Source organism: Onychomys torridus, chromosome 13, assembly GCF_903995425.1.
Source record: "Onychomys torridus chromosome 13, mOncTor1.1, whole genome shotgun sequence".
NCBI lineage: Eukaryota > Metazoa > Chordata > Mammalia > Rodentia > Cricetidae > Onychomys > Onychomys torridus.
Genome location: NC_050455.1, coordinates 70,751,727 through 70,771,663, shown reverse-complemented (window position 1 = coordinate 70,771,663; position 19,937 = coordinate 70,751,727). Strand labels below are relative to the sequence as shown.

Genomic DNA, 19,937 nt, shown 5'->3' with positions numbered 1-19,937 from the left:
TGAGGAGTCTAAGAAGCAGATGGGAAAAACTCATATAGCTCTGCCACATCCTGGGTGACACAAGGTGTCACTGCCCATGCAGGTGGCCAAATCTCACACTTAAAAGGGGACACTCCGCCACAGCAGTCATGATGGCGTAGCTGCATCAGAGTCTTGGATACCCTATTGCTTCCAGTGTGCCCCCTTATTGTAGGCCGATTCACGCTATGGGAAACGGAGAGACAGATGCATGTAAAAATCTCTGATGAACATGTTCCCCTCCAACCCTGAACACATGCAGGTCCACGTCCATCACCTGAACATCCTTGTAAGCTTCAGTAGGATTTGACCTCGCCTGTGTGTGTCTCTGACGAACATGTGAATGATAAGGGCAGCTGTGGAAGGGAGGTGTGACCTGGTGATTAAGCTATCCTTGCCCACACCACCTGTCAAGCTTGGGCAGCTGGTGCACGCGTCAAGCTGTGCCTCGGCCCCAGAGTCTGGAACCAGTCACTCCTACAGAGCAGTGGCGCCCTCTTCTGGTGACTGCTACACATTGCTAGAGTAAATTATGGCCTTGAAACTGCTCATTTTAGGGAGGGGGCTTGTCCAGTAGCAGCCCTGTTTTGAGAGCTTGGTAGGAAGCAGTGGGGGCATGCGGGGCCTTTCTTCTCCATGACCTTCAAATGACAGGATGGTATGTGACATGTGTGTGGGTGTGTGGCTCAACAAAGTTTAAAAACTGGCTGGTTGAAATATAGCCTGGTTCCTTAAACTGGGGACAACCTAGTTCCCTAGGCTGCTGTACCCTGCAGCATTTCCTTCCTCCTGGGTAGCCAGGCAACCAGGCCTGAGGTGCAACCACAATGCTGTCAGAGGAAGAGGACAGGGAGAGAGATTTAGCATTGTGCCTGCTGACACTCCCTTGAGACTGAAGCAACCTTTCAGTGGTATTTTATCCACTACCATAAAGTCTCAAGGCTTATACACTGCTGTTTAACCCAGGAGTGCCTCTGGTCTGGATTCAGGTGACTGACTTAGTTTGCAGCTTCGAGCTATCAGGTGTAGCGTGTGTGCCCAGTCAACCCTGCCTGCAAACTTCTCCATTGTGTCCATCCCATCCCATCCCATCCAGGGGCTCTTTCTTAATGGAAATAGTACCCCACCCCCCACCCTGATGTCCAATATCCCGGTGTGTGTCCTGCTAGCAGAGACAGGTTTCACTATCTTCTACATCAATTACCCGTTCTTCTGATGTAAAAAATGAAATGTTCTCTGAGAGCATAAAGATGCCCATAGCTCACAGAACATAAGGGCTTGCTCTCCTGAGCCTACCAGGCAGTTAGAGAAGTGTTTATGAAGAGGACGGGGCTGGTTCCATTGTGGGCCATGTCAGCACTACCATCAGTTTAGAAAGAATTCTCCTTCCTCTAAGGGGTGGCTCAACTGGTCACAGTCAGTGAGTGCTAAGCCTGACAACCTGAGTTAGATCCAGAGTCAACTCCAAAGGTTGCCCTCCTCTGCCATCTACCAGCACACACACACACACACACACACACACACACACACACACACACACACGTGCGTGCGCCACAACAAAAACTAAAGTCCCAAACAGACAAACAACAAACCCAGCCAAGGTCGTCTGAGCTTTCTTTCTCCATCTGTCTGTCCTCTTTCATCTTTAGCCTGGAGTTTCCGTAGATGCCAGAGAAGGGCAGGAGGCAAGGTTATCAAGTTCAAGGGCAGAGGCTCAGCCACTCACCAGGTAGGTCCTTGTCTGCGTCACCCGAGATGGCTGAGGACCCAGGGTACACAAACCCTCCTGGCCTGGCCTCCTGACTCAGTGTTGTGTGAACCTAGCACATTCACAGGCGGCAGGATCCTCACATGCCCTGGGCTCTGACTCACACATGATCAGAGTGAGCTGTGCGTGCTGCTTGAGGGTGACTCGGATCCTACAGCAGGCTGCAGTGTGAGAGCTGCCAACAGCCTTCACGCTGCAGGCACTCCTGTCCCAGGTCACCGTGGAGGGACCTGTCACTTCTGCATTGCCATTGGCTCCCACCTTCTAGCCAGGAAACTGTCCCCGGGGCCACCTCACAGCTTCAGGAATCTGCACTCACACAATCCACAGAGGGGACTCACAGAGGCCTTTATGGGATCTAGTTCATGTGTTACATACACTTTGTGTATATACACACATACTCATACACACATGATGGTAAAGTAAGAGTTACTATGATTATAAATAAGCTGAAAAGCAATGAACTAGGACTAGATCACAGCTCCGTGGTAGAGCACTCACCTCGCACGCACTAACTCCTGAACTCGATCCCTAGCACAACATAACAGCCCAACTAATACTGGAGATGACACTTGCTTAAAGAGACTGTAGGGCCAGGCACACACACTTGGCACTTTCTTTGGGACCTCTGATGTGCCTCTGAGTGTACAGATGTGCACTAGTTCTGTGTCCATACTTGGAAAACACAAGAAACCCTAAGCATCGTACAGGCTGACATTGTGTTCTGTACCATGCCTTGCCCTGAATATTTTAAATTGTGCATCTTGCCGTCCTGTACCCACACTACATGTCTTCTGCTCTTCCCTCTGCCCAGGCCCCAGGAGCTACTAAAAAATGAATACCCCAGTTCCTAAAGGCAGGAATGCCCCCCAAAATTCCTGTGGAAATGGACACAGCTAAAGAAATCAGGAAAGCGGCCATGCTGGCCTGCATCCCCCACACTTCTACCCCACAGTCCCGGTTGTCAGTCTTAGGGTCGCATTGTTCCCAGACACTTTTCATCCATGGTGTTTGCTCAAGAAAGACAAAGCACAGAAGGAAGGAATGTTGAAGAAACCAAGTTAATCAAAATGAGCAATAACAAAACACCAGGGTAGATGGCCCTGCCTGGTGGGGGCAGTGTGAAGAAAGGCCTTTGTGTCAGCAAGTGGGGGCCAGGAAAGGGAGTGTCCCGGGGTTGCTGGCCTTGAGTGACTGAAACCCCGAAACTGAGGCTGCATGGCCAGGGCTATGATCCCTGCAGGGCCTGGCTGCTGTTGCTTCTGGGACAGTGGGTTCTTAGTGCTTCGCTTCTTCTGGACCACACTCCCCTTCCCTTGTCTCCCTAAGTGGAAGAAGACAGCAATGTTCCTCGGCATGGGCCAGCTGCAGGAGTCCACATCGGAGGGAAGCCATGGAAGTGATAACTCAACCACATTCCACACAAATCAGATGAGGGTGTTTATGCCCTCTGAGAAGTAGGAAGAAACAGAAAACCCACGTGCAGGGCGATGTGTATTCATGAGGCAACAGGAAGGTAGCATTTCATAGACCACAGTTATTCCCAACATCAGCTGAGTCACCGTCTGCAGCCAGCCCAAGGACAGCAGTGCACTGGCTTTGGCAAACTTACTTCCTTGTTATGACATTGTGGGGACTTGCTTATGTCCCCACAGGCTGGCAGAGAGAGAGAGAGAGAGAGAGAGAGAGAGAGAGAGAGAGAGAGAGAGAGAGAGAGAGAGAGAGACACTTAGGGCTATAGAGAGCAAACCTGAACAAAATGTAAAACGGAATCCCGGTCACATAGGAGAGGGTCTGCAGTAGGACAGCCAGGAAGCCTGTTCTCCACACCACGGCACAGATGTTTAAAAATGAAGATGGAGGTAGGGGAGCTAGTCTCATGGATAAATGACTTGCTGCACAAATGTGGGGACCTGAGTTTGGATCACTAGATCCAGGTAAAACCACGCGCAATAGTGCACACTTGTAATTCCAGCACCAAGAGAAGGGGATGGAGGCGGGGTCGGCCCTCTGGAAGCTCATGGACAGTTATCCTGGGGTATGCAGTGGTGAACAAGATACCCTGTTTCACATAAGGTGGGGGGTGAGGTTGCCCACTGACCTCCACACATGCCTGGTGTCGCATGCAAGCTTGTAGTCACATGTGGCAACACACAGACACATGCACGAAGACAAAACCAAACCAAACCAGAAACAACAACAATAACCAAAAACCCGAGGAGAAGGGTGAGAAGCCCCCAGTGAGAATGTGTGGACTCACAGTCCGCACACAGCAGGGGGGGCATTCCCTCTGTGCTGCTACATACCAAACACATCACTGTCTTCCGAGGCTGTCTGAGAAAGTTTGCCCACGCTTCTCTTTTTTTCAGCCTCTCCTCGGGGAAGCTCACCATCCTGGAAAGAGACAACACACAACAAACGCAGTTAGACACATCCAGATACACTTTTGGCAAGAAAATGATCTTAACACATTGTCTTCAAGTGGACGATGGGGCTCAGCTCAGGGTCAGATGCAGGTGAGATAACACAGGGATATTGTTCTGCCTAACCACACACATGTGCTCTGGGCTCCAGTGGATGGTTTCACAAGAGAGGGTGCCAGGGTCAGCCTGGATAGAATACAGTGGCCAGGCAATTCCTATCTGTAGATGGGTTGTCTGTGTGGGCACTCTTAGATTTCAAATGGCTTACAAGAGCTTAGAAGTCTAGGTAAGGCTAATCAGGAGCTTATCAGGACTCTGGGGACAGTACCAAGGCTAACACTCAGAGATGCCTTGTGTTTCTGTGAGGTAGGGAAAAGCCCACTGTGGGAGGGTTGGGTTGCCCCTGACTAGGTGGCCTGGTACTCCTGGGGATGACAGGGTGAGGTGGGGAGGGTGGTTTCTCTGCCTGCTCTTTGGGATCCTGTTGAAGGTCTTGGTGCAAGACTGGCTATATAAGATTTATTATATTAATTGTTTTATTTTATTTTGTGTGTGTCTGTGTGGGTGTACATGTATGTGTGTGAAGGTCCAGAGGTCACCTTTGGGTGTCCTTTCTCAGGAACCATCTACCTCATTCTTTGAGACAGTGTCTCCCATTGGCTGGAAGTCTGCCGATTAGGCTAGCCAGGCTGGTCAGCAAGCCTTAGGGATCCCCCATCTCCATCTCTCTAGCACTGTGATTACAAGCAGGGGCACCATTACTTGCTTTTTAAAAAAATTATTTTGAAACAGAGTTTCACTATACAGCCCTGGTTAGTCCGGAACTTGTAGGCAGGTCTCGAACTTGTGGCCACCCTCCCACCTCTGCCTCCCAAGTGCCAGATAATAGAAGTTCACCTCCATGCTTGGCTTCTGAACGTTTGTATTTGAGTCTAAATGTTTAGTGTATAGTCTACTCCCAAGTGTAGGGAGCAGATAGGGCCCCATTTCTTTATGTGTGTGTAATCATCTCACTGGTTCATTCTAATGTGTCATATTCACGCAGAGTATCAAATTCAGACCCAGTCGGGTAGTTGTGTAGCCCTGAATCCCATCCCCTTCCTATCCCCCTGCAGTCCTCAGAAAGTGAATCCCTGCTCTGGTTTGCCCCAGCCTACAGTCGCTTCTGTGGCCCTTGTCCATCACAATGATAGCCCTGGAGACCCTCCTGTTCATTTCCATCTTAGCTGGTGCTGGACCAACTCTGGGTGACGTCTCACAGCCATGGCACCTACGGGCAGGGCAACTCCTGCAGCTGAGAGAACAGGCTGCCACCTTTCCAGACCCAGCATCACCAGGACCCTGTGTGCTTGTCCACCTGCCCCCAAGGCACAGCTCCTGTGCTCCCAGCTCAGCCCCTCCTGTCCTTAGGGCCTTCAGACTATGTCAGATACACCGTCTCTCTCTCTCTCTCTCTCTCTCTCTCTCTCTCTCTGGTTCTTTCCTCAAAGGGGTGGGGACGGGGGTGGTGGTGGTAGGCAGTGAATGAGATAACAAGCCCTATGGTACCCTATGGTCAGATGCCAGGCTAGGTGTATGACTTGTGTATTAGCCATGTTACCTTGAGCATATACTTGACCTCTCTATGCCTCAGTGTCCTTTTCTATAAAAGAAAGGAAATGCTAATATTGCTTGGCATGGTGTTTAGAAGTAAGCATCAGTGGAATTCATTTACACAGAGTGCTTAGATTTTGCCTGGTACAAAGAAACTGTTGCTCTATTAAATGAGATGGTCTAAGGGTGGACGTCTCCCGGGCATGCCAGCTTCTGGTGCCTGTTGCTCTTATTAGCTTGGCTCTATGTTTTTATCTTTTGGTGGGGGTGGGGTAGGGATGGGGATGGTGGTGCCTGGCTCCCCTTTCTTGGTCTTCTCTTCCCTTGCTCCAGCCGTGCTCAGTGAGGGTGAGCTGCATCTGCGAAGCCAGAAAGCAAGTCCAAGAACTTCCACCACCCATCCAGTCACCCATGCACCCCATCTTCAGGATGCTTGGGGTGCTGTCTAGAGAAGCAAACTGGACTGCAGAAGCAGAGGTGGGGCTCCAGGGTCCTTGGCTGTGTCTGAGTGACTGCTGGGAAGTCACCTGATATTTCCTGTCCCTGGAACTCCCCGATCTCACCCACACAACGACTCTTGGTAGGTAGTAGGAACCAAGTTTGATGCACGCAATGAAGATGGGCTCGACTGATGTGTGAACCGAAAGTCAGGTTCAGACCTGCAGTGCTCCATTGGTGGTGACAGGGATGTGCATGTGCTGTGGGTGGGTGGTGAGACAGGGGCAGGGTGGCAGGATGCTAACATCCCACAGCAGCCAGGGGGTTCATCTCTGGAGGACCCAGCTGCAGCATCTGTCTGACTGGCCATGGATGAGATGGGTGAGAGCCATGGCCAAGGCTGTGGATGCTCACAGTCTGTATTACCGAGGGTAAGGCACACCTGCAAGCCGGCCAAGGCTGTGGATGCTCATAGTCTGTATTACGGAGGGTAAGGCACACCTGCAAGCCTCCCCACGGCCACTATCCCACAAGCTGATGTTGTCTATGTGGTTAACCTACATACTAGCTGCCAGCGTTCACACGTGACTGTTGAGGCTGGAGCTAGCAGACACACGAAGCTTCCTACCGGATAGTCACATCCCTCATACTTCCTGCTTCAGTTGGTAATGAGTCTTACCTATTTTTGTTTTTCAACAAACTTTATCCCTAGGGTCTTCGGCATCTGTCACCTTCCCCAGATTCGCTCCAACTCTGTTAACTGCTCCATTTCCCTCCCTTCTGTGCATTCCATGTCCCTTAAAACATATGTCTATGCTCTAACTTCTGGTGTCTGGGCGACATCGCACAGAAATCAGTCCTTTCACAGAGGTAGGAAAGTCAGGGGGTCACGGGGGTCTAGTGTGGGCCTGATCTGGCGATTGGCATCCTTGTCACAGGGGAAGCACATGCAGGAGAAACGGTGGTGACACAGAAGATGGGGCCACCTGGAGCCAGGGAAGGCAGGGAGACAGCCCCTGGCCTTTCAGAATGGCCAGCAAGTGCCCAACCCTTCGGTAAGATCGAAGTCTGGTGCGTAAATTTCTGATTTATGTGACTGCTGTTGAAGCCACAGGAAGCTGACCCATCCTCACAGCCAGCCTCAGAAGAGTGCGGGCACCCAGCCAAAGATGGTGGAGAAAGGGGAGCCGAGTTTGGCACCAAGGAACTTCTAGACTCCTAACATATCACAGGCCCTTAAGCATTCTCCTTTTTCTCTGTGAGAAAAACACAAAAGAGCAACTTCAATGAACTTTGACCTTGAAATGCCAGGCCGCAGCTTCCCATGGGCTCTGAGCGAGCCTTGGGTGAGGTCTGGGGGTGGGACCAGTGCTCCAAGCCTCACGTCCATCTTCCACTTCGTCCTTCCCAGAAGCTGCTGGTCACTGTGGCTCTTCATGAGACCCCAGGCAAGGAACAAAGGAGAAGGAGCTGGCACCGGCAAACACAGCGGAGGATCCCGGTGTGACTCAGGACCAGTCACCCAGTCACATGCTCCATGGTAATCAGTGCCCAGACACCTGGGTGATACGCCCACCATGGAGGAGTGTCACTTGCTACTCAAAGGCATCTAGGGGATATAGCCACTAGCACACCATGTGGTTGCACACACAGGCACCCACACCTGTGCACGTACACTCATGCACACCAACAGTGTAGCTAGGGATATTCATGTACACTCATGCATACACTCACCAACAGCGTATCTAGGAATATTCACTCACCAGGAGCAGGTTGCTCTCCTTGCATTTTTGGAGGATTAATGGCTTGGTGGTGACAAATTTGGGGGGAATGGTCAGATGACATGTTTCTACATCCTGTATAAAGTTCTGGAAGGTAGCTGAAGAGTCTCTGGGAGGGGAGGATGCTACAGTGTTCTGACTAAGACAGGAGAACACTCAGGAGAGCAGTGATGTCAAGACATGTCACAGAGCAGTGCACTGAAGAACCAGTTGTGTGTTGAACCATGGTCTGAGCCATGGCCAACACAGGCTCTCTGACTTATAAAACACATGCAAGAATGAATTTTGAGAGTTTTCAATCCCTTAAAACCCAATGGGTCAATAAGGATCAGGCTCTGGACAGAAGTGAAGCTCTCACCTTCCATCTAGGATGCCAAGACTTTGGCTACCCTGAGGCATCTATGTCTAGTACATAAGCCCCGAAGCAGCAGCCAGCATTCGGGGGCAGGGGTGTTCACTTAGAGACCCCGGAGGCTGGACAGGGGACCACACAGCTGCAGTCAGCAGGGCAGACAAGCCTAGCTTGTGTATGTGTTCTGACAATGTCACTTCTTGTAGAAACAAATGTTAGAGGGATGGAGATGGGGCTCAGTTGGTAGAGTGCTTGCCTGGCATACATGAAGCCCCGAGTTCGATGCCCTATAGTATACAAACAGGGTGTGGTGGTGCACACATGTAATCTCAGACTGAGGAGGTACAGGCAGGAGGGTTCAAGATTCAAGGTTGTCCTTGGCTACATACGCAGTGAGTTCAGGGCCACCTGAGATCCTGTCTGTAAACAAACAATGTCTAAACAAACGTGAGTGCCTGAAAATTTTTTTTTCAGGAGATCGGGGGAGAATAAACATGAAACTATATGAAGACTGTTCATCAGAGCTCATGAGATCTGCTCCATTCCTTCTCTTCTACACCTGGGGTAAAGAGGAGGAGGGCAGGGGCTGGTCTCCTCGCAAGTCTCCATAAGCAGTGACCCATCTGCTAGCCCTGGGGTAAAGAGGGCGCGGGACTCTTCTTTTCACAACAGTAACAAAGCTCCCCCTCTAGCCCTTTTTGTCCAGTAAGAAGTTCTGGCTGGCGGATCCTGCTATCCCCTTCCAGTGGTCACTGGGTGCCTTGGCTGGAGCCCTATCCTGCAAGCACACACTCATCTCAGACCTCTTGGCTCCTGGTCTTGCCTATGGCTGAGAGCTGGGTGCTCAGTCATAGGGCTGTGGAACTCGGGACTGTGCCAGGGCACCCTGCCATGGCCTTCCCAGAGAGGCAACTCTGTGAGTCAGCAGGTGAGTCAGAAACCTGCATCACTGAAACCTGCAGAGCTCCAGACTCGGAACCCCATGCCTGAGAGGGTGCACACTCTGCAGCCCTGGGGGGAAACCGGCCATTCCTGACTTCCAGGCTCAGCTTCAGTGAAGGGGACTGAAGAGAGGTCCCAAAGTGACCAGGCTAGCCAATACAGGGTCTCACAAACAAGTGCCAAAGGCCTAGGGCTGCTTAGCTGAGAACAGATGTCAACTAAGAGCTGCCACCCTGGGACCCTGAGGTTGAAGGGCTGCCGAGCCACTGTGGGTAAGCCTATGACAATGCCAGGAAGTGAGGAATCAGTCATCATGGCAGAGTGGGGCAGGGCGGCCTGAGGCCACATTCATACCCACTGTGGTGGACATAATTTCCTGTCCACTATGGGGAACATAGTTTAGTGTCCGCTGTCAGCACCTGGGATCAGAGACAAGGAAGCTGAACCACCCTCCCTTCTAGGACAGACTGAAGTCCAGGGAAGTGTGTCTCTTTCTTGTCTCTGCCTTCCTCCTTCACACAGTCCAAATTCCCACTCAGGTCTCCCTGGGGACACCTCTGGGCCTTGGCTGCTCTAGATTCCATGAGGAAGTAGCTCCTTGAGCCCCATATGACACAGAGCCCTCCCACAGCCTATGTGTGCAGCACATGCACACCTGCTGGGGTATTATGGGATGGAAAGACTCCATACATTTTAAAATTTAAATCTGATGACAAACTGAAATCATTAAAGTACTGAAGTATCAGCGTAAGAAAAAGTCCTGTGTGTGCTAGTCAAAAGCTCTAAAAAAGGAAGGTTGAACTTATTGTCCCGCCTCCTCTCCCTTCTTTCTCTCTTGAACACAGGGCTGGCCTCAAATGCCCTGTACAGGTGAGCTCCTACCTCCACATAATGCCAGGATTACAAGCTTGTGCCACCACACGACTTCACTTTCTCGAAAGCAGATTCTGTTCTTATTCCGGCTCTCCACTGAGTTAAGATAAATAACAAAGGTACCAGCTAAGGGCAAGCAAGTCAGCTCACACAGCAGGAGTTTGATTCCCGGATCCCAGGATTGGAGGAGAGACCTGGATCCCGAAAATTGCTCTCTGACTTCTTCTTCTGAGTCATGGTGTGTATGCGTGTGCGTGTGCGTACATGCGTGTGTGTGTGTGTGTGTGTGTGTGTGTGTGTGTGTGTGTGTGTATGTGTGTGTGTGTGTGTGTGTGTGTGTGTATGTGTGTGTGTGTGTGTGTGTGTGTATGTGTGTGTGTGTGTGTGTGTGTGTGTGTGTGTGTGTGTCCCCAATAATAAAGATAAATAAATAAACAATATTTAAAAAAGACACTGAGCTAACATCAACAGCTTGGCCAGGGGTTAGGCCCCTCCCCATCAGGCCGAAGTTGAGGATAGAGAAGGTCATCCTCATGTATGGTCCTCCCTGGGCTAGGGTGCCCACATCAGGCACAGGTGACATTTGGGGATGGAGAGGCTCGGCAGCTGCTTCTGTCCTCTGCCCTCCCACCAGCCTCTCCAGCTGTCACAATAAGGGGCAAATATTCCTCAGGGGTAAACCCACCTCTGGCAAGGAGCTCAGTCTAGAAAAAGAAGACTAGGCAGTGAGGAAACTATGTTCATTTTCTAATACACATGGGGGTTGTTAGTTTTCCTGAAGTGACCAAAATTCTACTCTTGAAAGAATCTGAGAGCAGAGTCAGATGACAACATCAGAGCTGGGCTGGGGGTGAGAGGGGACTTTAGTTACTAAAGGCCACCTGGGTGAGGTTCTTAATCTGAAAACAAGAGCAGAGTTAGAGATCTTAGGTAGGTGGGACTCTATGGAAACTAAAAATAAAATAAAATACTGTGTAAGATGAAAGACTGAGGAAGAACAAACAGGCTGTGGACTGTGGGCACAACTGTGGTCCTAGTGCTGGGGAGAGGAGCCAAGATAACCCCTGGGGCTGGCTGGTCTGTCAGCCTGGCCTACTCCGTGAGGGTGAGTTCCAGGCGAGTCAGAGACTCTATCCCGAAAAATAAGTGGGCCTGAGGTTGTTCCCGGACCTTCACATGTACATGCACCCAAGTGCACATGCAACCACTCATGTGTATATACACACACACACACACACACACACACACACACACACACACACACAGAGAGAGAGAGAGAGAGAGAGAGAGAGAGAGAGAGAGAGAGAGAGAGAGAGAGGAAGTGAAAGACAATGTATAGAGTGGGAGAGAATATTTGGAAATCTCTTTCTAATGCAGATCAAGCTTCTAGATTGTAACAAACTCCCACAAATCAACAACACAGAGAAATCTACTGTAAAAAGGTGTGGTGGAGGACATTTTCTCAAAGAAGGTGATGTGTCTGGCCAGCAGATGATGAAAGGAAGCCCAATACCGTAATCCCTGCAGGATTCACATCAAAACCACAGTGAGACTCTGTCTTACACACCAGGTTGGCTGTGGTTGTGTGGTGAAACTGTACCCCCAGACCCAGCTGGTAGACATGTCAGATGGGACCTCATACCCAGCTGTGTGTGGTGGGGGGTATGACGGGGCCATCAGAACCAGCTGTGGGGGTATGATGGGACTTCAGACCCAGCTGTGGGGGTATGACAGAACCTCAGACCCAGCTGTGGGGGTGAGTATAATGGGACCTCATACCCAGCTGTAGGGGGCATGACAGGACCTCAGACCCAGCTGTTGGGGGTATGATGGGACCTCAGACCAAGCTGTGGGAGTATGATGGGACCTCAGACCCAGCTGTGGGGGTATGACGGGACCTCAGACCCAGCTGTGGGGGTATGACAGAAGCTCAGACCCAGCTGTGGGGGTATGACGGGACCTCAGACCCAGTTGTGGGGGGGTATGAGGGGACCTCAGACCCAGCTGTGTGTGGGGGGGGTATGACGGGACCTCAGACCCAGCTGTGTGTGTGGGGGGTATGACGGGACCTCAGACCCAGCTGTGGGGGTATGACAGAACCTCAGACCCAGCTGTGGGGGGTATGATGGAGGGTATGAGGGGACCTCATACCCAGCTTGCATGCATGTCAGATGGTGCAGCTACTGTGGAAAAGGTTTTACAGTTCTCAAAAAGTTAAACACAGGTGAACAATAAATTAGCAACTGTATTCCCAAGTGCATTCTTGACAGAAATGAAACATGAGTCTATCTAAACATGTAAATATCCACAGAAGCATTATCTATAATAACTTGAAGAAGGAAGCATCCCATATACCCAGCAACCTATAAGCAGGTAATTAGAACGTAAGATATCTCAACAACGGAACTGTAGTCAAGAGAGAGGGATGCGGGATGCATGAACCAAATCTTCAAAACGAAATTCTTTGGGAAAGAAGCCGCACACAAAAGGCCACCCAGATACTCCTGTCCTCGTGATCTACTATAATGGGGGAATATAGAGAGAGAGGACCAGTGGCTTCTGAGGGATGGGGTGGGGTGACAGTTGAGGGACAGATGTGGATTGTGCGAGTCAGTGTTCTAAAATGGGATGCTGTGACGGCAGCACACACACCCTGAAACTGCGCTGAAAGATTTCCAGTCTGTAGATGTATGAACTACATCTTAGTAAAGATGTAGACTAAACACACGTGCACATGCACTCCCCCACTCCCCCACACAGACAGACAGACAGACAGACAGACAGACAGACACACACACACACACACACACACACACACACACGGCTGGGTTACAGCTCAGTGGTGAGCATTTGTCTAACATAAGAGGACCCAGATTCCACCCCCAGCACTGAAAAGGTAAAAGGGAAGACTAGAGGAAAAGTGGCCCACGCTTGTAAAGGGTCTGTTGGCAGGTTTGTGCCAAGTGAGAGCTTTAGTGGACTGTGTACCGTGCAGAGCACTCTGGCTTCATGCGGCCCTAAAGCCACTTTCCTGTGGAAACACCTTGGCTGAGTCCTGTGACATCCTACCTTAAAGCACAGAGATTGGGAGAGCACTTTGGGGTGTGGTTAAGAGTGCAGAGGTCCTTAAATAATGAATGCAAAGGAATGTGCTGGGGATTTTGTTTAAGCACCGAGTAGTCACAGCGGGATAAACATTACTCAGTGTGGCTCCGAAACTGCTTATTGAGGTCTGTTACGCAACTGGACGAACAGGCTTCTATTTTAGGAGTACAGATACCTGGCTGTTTATTCCTGGATGCTACGGCTGCCTCAGCTGGCCAAGTGCGTGGGAAGGATAGTCCCTTCAAGGGGAGAAGAGAGGGGGACGGATCTGCTCAGCCTGGTGCTGTCAACTGCAGTGAATTTCAGGGCTGACCTGAGTTTAAAGGAACTCATCACTAAGCGATTTAAGTCAGTCTCAGAAAGACGAACACCACATGCTTTCTCCCTCTTTGTGGGTCCTATGCAGATTTTATGCAGAGACACAGAATCATACAGAGCAACACTGTCTAGGGCACTAAGACAGAAATGGGGGTGTGAGATACCAGAGGACAGAGGGGTATGGCAGGGGTTTGCTCAAAGTACTTTATATATTTGCACGAAAGTGCCTTATGTAACCCAGAATGGTAATTAAAAAAAATAACTCGTGGGAGGATATTTATTCAGTTAAAAAGTAGTCCACATTTTAGGAATAGGATAAAGTGATCGAAACCCCCAATCTCTTTCTGAAGGCAAATGCTTTAGTTTTGTGTAATGCAAAACTGTCTTGGCTCACTTCCTTTACAATAACCCTCCTTGCTTCTGAATGTTCTCTTATGTAAAGGCTTTAAGTCAAGGCCTGTCTTTGAGGTACAGGCCATCTCTGCATAAAACAATAACACCAATATATCAACAGTGCAGATGTCTTTCTGAATATACATTGATCTCCAATATGTGGGATCTCCCAGCATCCCCTCCCACTTGCAAGGCAGGCAAGCTTGTGTGGGTAAACCCAGTACACTCAACAGGGGCATCATTGCCAGGTATCTGTGGTTATTGCCTCCTCGCTGATTTTGAACTTCCAAATCCCTAGAAAGGTGGAGATAAAAGGTGTGTAGGCAAAAGCAGGTTTGAATGTATCAATGCAGCAAGATTAAGGACACACACACACACACACACACACACACACAGAGAGAGGGGGGGGCAGACAGACAGACAGACAGACAGACTTGCTCCTTGTACTTTGTCACTGCAACTGCATTCTGCTCATTTGCCTCGAAGAACCACACCCGGGTTGTGAAATGGAGTTTCCCTTTTATCTCAGCAGTAGCACATCCTTCACAGCTGTCTTTGTAGTCCTGTAGCCTCAGGGTGAGTTGTGGGAGCAGCAAGCTGGCTTTAGCTTGCTGGGAGGGCTGGGGAGACACACCAGGCTGGCGCCGATGTCCACACAATCCATGGCAAAGCAAATCACTTGAGCTTTGGAAAGGAATGGACTATGGGTTGAGAATTTCCTGCACACAGCAAGGAGCTGCCAATCACCAAGATCTACTGAGGCCAGCTCCTTACTCACTGGCCATCTGAGCATGGTGGTCTTTGCAAACAGAGGAAGCTGTCTGTGCCCTAGATGTCTCTTGGTTCACAGGTGGTAATAAAAAAATCAAACCACAATGTGGTTAGCAGAAGATGCAAGTGGTAAAGGCCTTATAGAAAATCTCCTAGAGCTCTCTCCTCATCCACACAGGTCACATGGCAACCCAGGAAGCATGCACACAGGTTTTCCTGAGCTAGCCGTGAAGTGAGACTTTCAGGCACCGAGAGAATCGTGACTTTAAAAACATCAGTCAGTCTCCTCCATTTGGTTTAACCCTAGGCACTGCATGCTCAGGAACAAAACAGAAAAGTCTGGTTTTCTTGTAAAAAACAAAAACAAAAACAAAAACAAAAACCAGGCTGGGCTGTTCCTGCTCAGGGTGGTGAAGTGTGGTGGATTCCAGCAGTGAATCAGAAAGAGCCCACTTTTAGAGGGGCTTGTCAAAAGCATCTCCAAACTCTATGTCGTATTTCCTTTTAAAATATCCTAAATAACCTACTTTAAAAAAAGCCAAAATCAACCTCCAATTGTTTTAATTTGTTATTTGAAAAGCTTAAATGTAAATGCTACCTTAATTACTACGGCCTTTTGTTAATTAAAAAAAATGAATGGAGTCATGGCTGCTGCAGGTCAGTGGGAAGGGCCTGTAACACTCAGGGGCTAAAAGTGCAATGTAGAACCCTGACACTGAGCCTTCTCCAAGGCCAGGAGGAAGGGATGACGAACTCCACACACTTTCTATACCACTGAGTGTGTGTGTGGGGCTCCTCCATCCTGGGATGAACCAGAGTGAAGCTACTGAATTCTAATGCTGGGGTGCCACTACTCAGTGAGGCAAGAGGCCCCCCCAGCACAGGTCAAAAGCCCAGGCAGCAACAATGAGCTTTTGGGACCAGAGCCCCACTCCAGGGGATGAGGGAGAGGGAGCTCAGAGTTGGACGGCACTGTTCCCCTCCTCATGGGGACTGCCAGAGAGGAAAAGTCAGTTCAACACTTCCTAGTATTGCCCTCCTCCCACCCCCCTGCACCTGTGTGGTTTTCCTGTCACGTGCCCTAGTACAGTTATGAGCTGGTACAGGGTGAATAATCTAGGTGGCAAGGATCCTAAATCACCACGGGCTCTCTGCACGGCTGGAGCCTGTCTTGTTTATTGACTAAGGTGTGTTTGGTTGCTTAGGGCTTATGGAATCTAATTAGAAGACAGTGAAAAATGAGGACTCTGTTCCAAGCACCAGAGGCAGAAGCACAAAACTGAACTTTCTCCATACATTACCCAGTGGTTACACTTTGAAAGTATGATCCTTAGATTAATACAGGCATCAAATTACAACAGGAAAGTGTGTTTGAACCGTCCAGATGCAGAATGGCGAAATGAGTCTAAGGAGCCGTTCCTGCAGTGGATGGCAGAGGTTCAGAGCTGGCATCTGTGAGGAAGAAGAGTCCTGCCAGGCCACATCTGTACACAATCACACACACACACACACACACACACACACACACACACACACACATACATAGCATATATGCACACAGCACTCATGTTTGCATACACATGCATGTGCGCATACATACAGCACATATATATCATACATCACAAATACACACATATACATACAGTACAGAGATACACATGCACAAGCAGACACATGCTCCACATACATACATAAACATGCACAACATCATATATATATGTATATATATATACATATATGTATACACCATCTCTCACTCACCTCCTCTGTCACATGTACATATTTATAAACAAGAGACGCCTTTTTCACAAGTGTATTCTGTCGTATTAAAATTCTTGCTCCTGAGACTGGCTCAGGGGCTGAGACTGCACTGTAGTATGAATCTTAAAGAGTCTTGTTAATAAAATCAAACCTGAGGGCAGTTATTGGGGTGAATGCTGGAAGATCAGAGACACAGAACAAGCCACAGTTTCCTCACCTTGCCAGTTCCTCAGCTGGTCTTGTTTTCTCAGACTGCAAGCTTCTGAGTCCTCATCCAAATCTCTCTCAGCTGAACTGTGCTGCTCCAAAGCCTAAAAGCTTAACCAGCCAAATGCTGAACCAGCCAAATGCTTAACTAGCTCTGGTCTTCACGCCTTATATATCTTTCTCTTTCTGCTGTCACTCCCTGGGATTAAATGCATGTGTCTCCATGCTGGCTGTATCCTTGAACACACAGAGATCCGCCTAGCTCTGCCTCCCAAGTGCTGGGATTAAAGGCGTGCACCACCACCGCCCAACTTCTGCTATGACTTGCTCTGACCCATTTTCTAGGCACCATTTCTGGCTCTGTTCTAGTGGCTGTCTGTTCTCTGACCCCAGATAAATTTATTAGGGTGTACAATATTGTGGGGAACATAATACAACCACATTTCCCTTTTTTGTCCAAAATTCAAAAAAGGTTATAACTAATACAAGAAAAATCATATCTAATAAGTATATACAATATACACCGTCAAGATTTACATTAATGATGTCTAGTCCATTAACATTTGACAGATTCAGATAAACAACTCCATTATATATAACAATGTCCAGTCTGTAACATTTGATAAACTCAGACAAAAAATTTTTTGTTACTTCTCCTATGTAAAACAAGCAGTTCCTTTTTAAATGTAGATCCAATAATTGACCTTTTTATCTGATCATATCCATATTCTCTCTTTTTTCTTTTAATAATAGCTTCAGTAATCTATCTTTTGTCCTTTTTGTATTTTTCCCTTTTTCTTTTTGTGTAGATTCAATGATCTACCCATTTATCCTATTATTCCTTTATCTTTTTTCTCAGGGTAGATTCAGTGATCTACTTCATATCTATATTCTCCTTTTTCTTTTTTAAACAAAAACTCTATTTTTGGGTTTGATTGTCAAGTCCTGTATCATTTGTCCAGCCACTGCATAATGAGAAAGTGCAGGGCTTGTTTCAAGTCTTTGTTCAAGTAGTCTGTCAGGCTGGATCATCTCAGCTAGTCATCTCGAAATTGTCCTGAGTAGTTTGTAGTCCAAAGTTGATCTTCCTGTGGCACTAATGGCTTTACCATAGTCCACATGAATTCATCTTTGTTGGGTCCTGTCCATTCTTTTGAAGATTTCAAAGTCACTGTTAGGTAATGGTCATGGTTCCCTTTAGATTTTTATTTATTTTTATTTTTATTTTATTTATTTATTTTTGGTGCCTCCTCTGTGGTTTGGAGAAATCAGTCTGATAAATGTCTGTCTCTTGGGACCATGAATGTTCTTCCCTAGAAGAGAATATCTTCACAGCAATTTCTCTCCACCATATTTGTCTTGCCAAACTTTTCCAAACTGACCTTTGTCGATGCTTTCTTGTAACACAATGGTCCTGGTAATTCTTCTCTGAACAAGCTACAGTAAACCCTTCATCCAAGGTAGCAGCATCACTGCAGTCACCAACAGGATGAGAAGCAGCCTGCAACTCGGAGCAGCAGCCACTGCCTCCATGGTCCCACTGCCACTGTTCGTGGCTAGGCCAAAGCTTCTCCTTAGCAAGTCTTCTAGGCTGGCCTCAAACTCAGGATCCTCCTGCCTCTGCCTTCCTCAGTAAATCCTACCAGTGGGTGCCACTGCAACCGGCCAAGTGTAGCTCGGGCCTGAGCTGGGGCCCGCAAGGCCACAGGCAAGAGGCTTTTTTGCAAATTTGTACCATGAACGTTGGGCACCAGATGTAGTAGAATCTTAAAAGTTCTTATTAATAAAATCAAACTCAGAGCCAGGCATGTGTCACCATGCTGGCTGTATCCTTGAACACACAGAGATCCGCCTAGCTCTGCCTCCCAAGTGCTGGGATTAAAGGTGTGCACCACCACCGCCCAACTTCTGCTATGGCTTACTCTGATCCATTTTCTAGGCACCATTTCTGGCTCTGTTCTAGTGGCTGTCTGTTCTCTGACCCCAGATAAATTTATTAGGGTGCACAATATTGTGGAGAACACAATACCACCACACTGCACACTTCTCTTATAGAGGACCAAAGTTCAGTTCCCAGCACCCACATCAGGTGGCTCATAACTGCCTATAATTCCAGCTCCAGGGGATCTGAGACCTTTACCCTCTGTGGCACCTGTACTCATGTGTACATGTACATGTGCATGTGCATACACATGTATACACACTCTCGAAATAATAAAAAAAAATCATCTTTAAAAAGCCCCTCTTGTTTCCAAATGTAAAGCTTTACAAACCAGGTGGCTGAGGAGAGACAAGGGCTTCTGAAGGACACGTTCTGCACTTTCAGAGTCTGAAGTAAGCCTGTTCTGACAGATACAGTGACCAGTGGCATTCCTGGACTTTCCTGGCCTGGGATAGTAATGGTGGCCCAGTGAGGTCCGCAAGCAAGGGGGCAGGTGAGCAGGACAGTTGGCACGGAAACAGCTTGTATTCAGACATATCCCTCTCATCCTGTGACATCTGAAACAGGCAACGAATGTTTCCATGGTCAGCAGGCCAAGCCCTACCCTCTGGAACTGGCATGAGGGCCCTTTTGGGGAAGTCACCAGGACTGCAAATAAATGCTTGCTCTCCCTTGTTGCCTTCCTGCCATTAGTCAAGTGTGAACCCAAGTTTGAATAAAAAAAATTACCAAAGTCCCTCACGAATGTAATTACCCTGCTTCAGAAGGCATGGTTCATCCTGCTCTGGGTGGGGCATCCCATCTCTGATGACAGTTGTATCTTTGACATCTGTTCCTGCCTTTTATCAGGGGTCCTGCAGGTGAGCATAGGGGACCTGCAGAGCTTTGGGCTCTGGATTCTTGGAGGGTACCAGCCCCTTTCCTTTGTACCCCAAGGTTCCCAGTGTCCAAATCTGGGAGGGTGCAGAGGAAGCTGGAGCACACCTTGCTGTTCATGCTTTATGCTGCTTGCATGTCTGTGGCATTCACATTGAATAGCCAGTGCTAGACAGACCATTCATATTGAACAACTGCTGTGTCCTGAAAATTTTGTGACAGATGCTTACGGTGACACAGTTTCTAATCAAAACAAGCTAAAGTCAACTGGCCAGTCAACTAACACAAACCAACCCCAAATCAACCAATTGACTAACCAATACGTCAAACTAACCAGTTAACCAAAACCAGTCAGCTAATGAACCAAATAACCAAC

General features: G+C 48.6%; 1 protein-coding gene across 5 annotated transcripts in view; it reads right to left on the bottom strand.

The window, feature by feature from the left end:
• The window catches only part of LOC118594582 (myelin basic protein), a 115,991-nt gene that overhangs the window by 61,826 nt on the left and 34,228 nt on the right, over positions 1 to 19,937 (bottom strand). For all 5 annotated transcript variants that reach the window (XM_036204538.1, XM_036204540.1, XM_036204535.1 and 2 more), the window contains one exon: positions 4,093 to 4,180. In XM_036204538.1, coding sequence (XP_036060431.1) covers positions 4,093 to 4,180 — 88 coding nt within the window. The remainder of the gene's footprint in view (positions 1 to 4,092; positions 4,181 to 19,937) is intronic.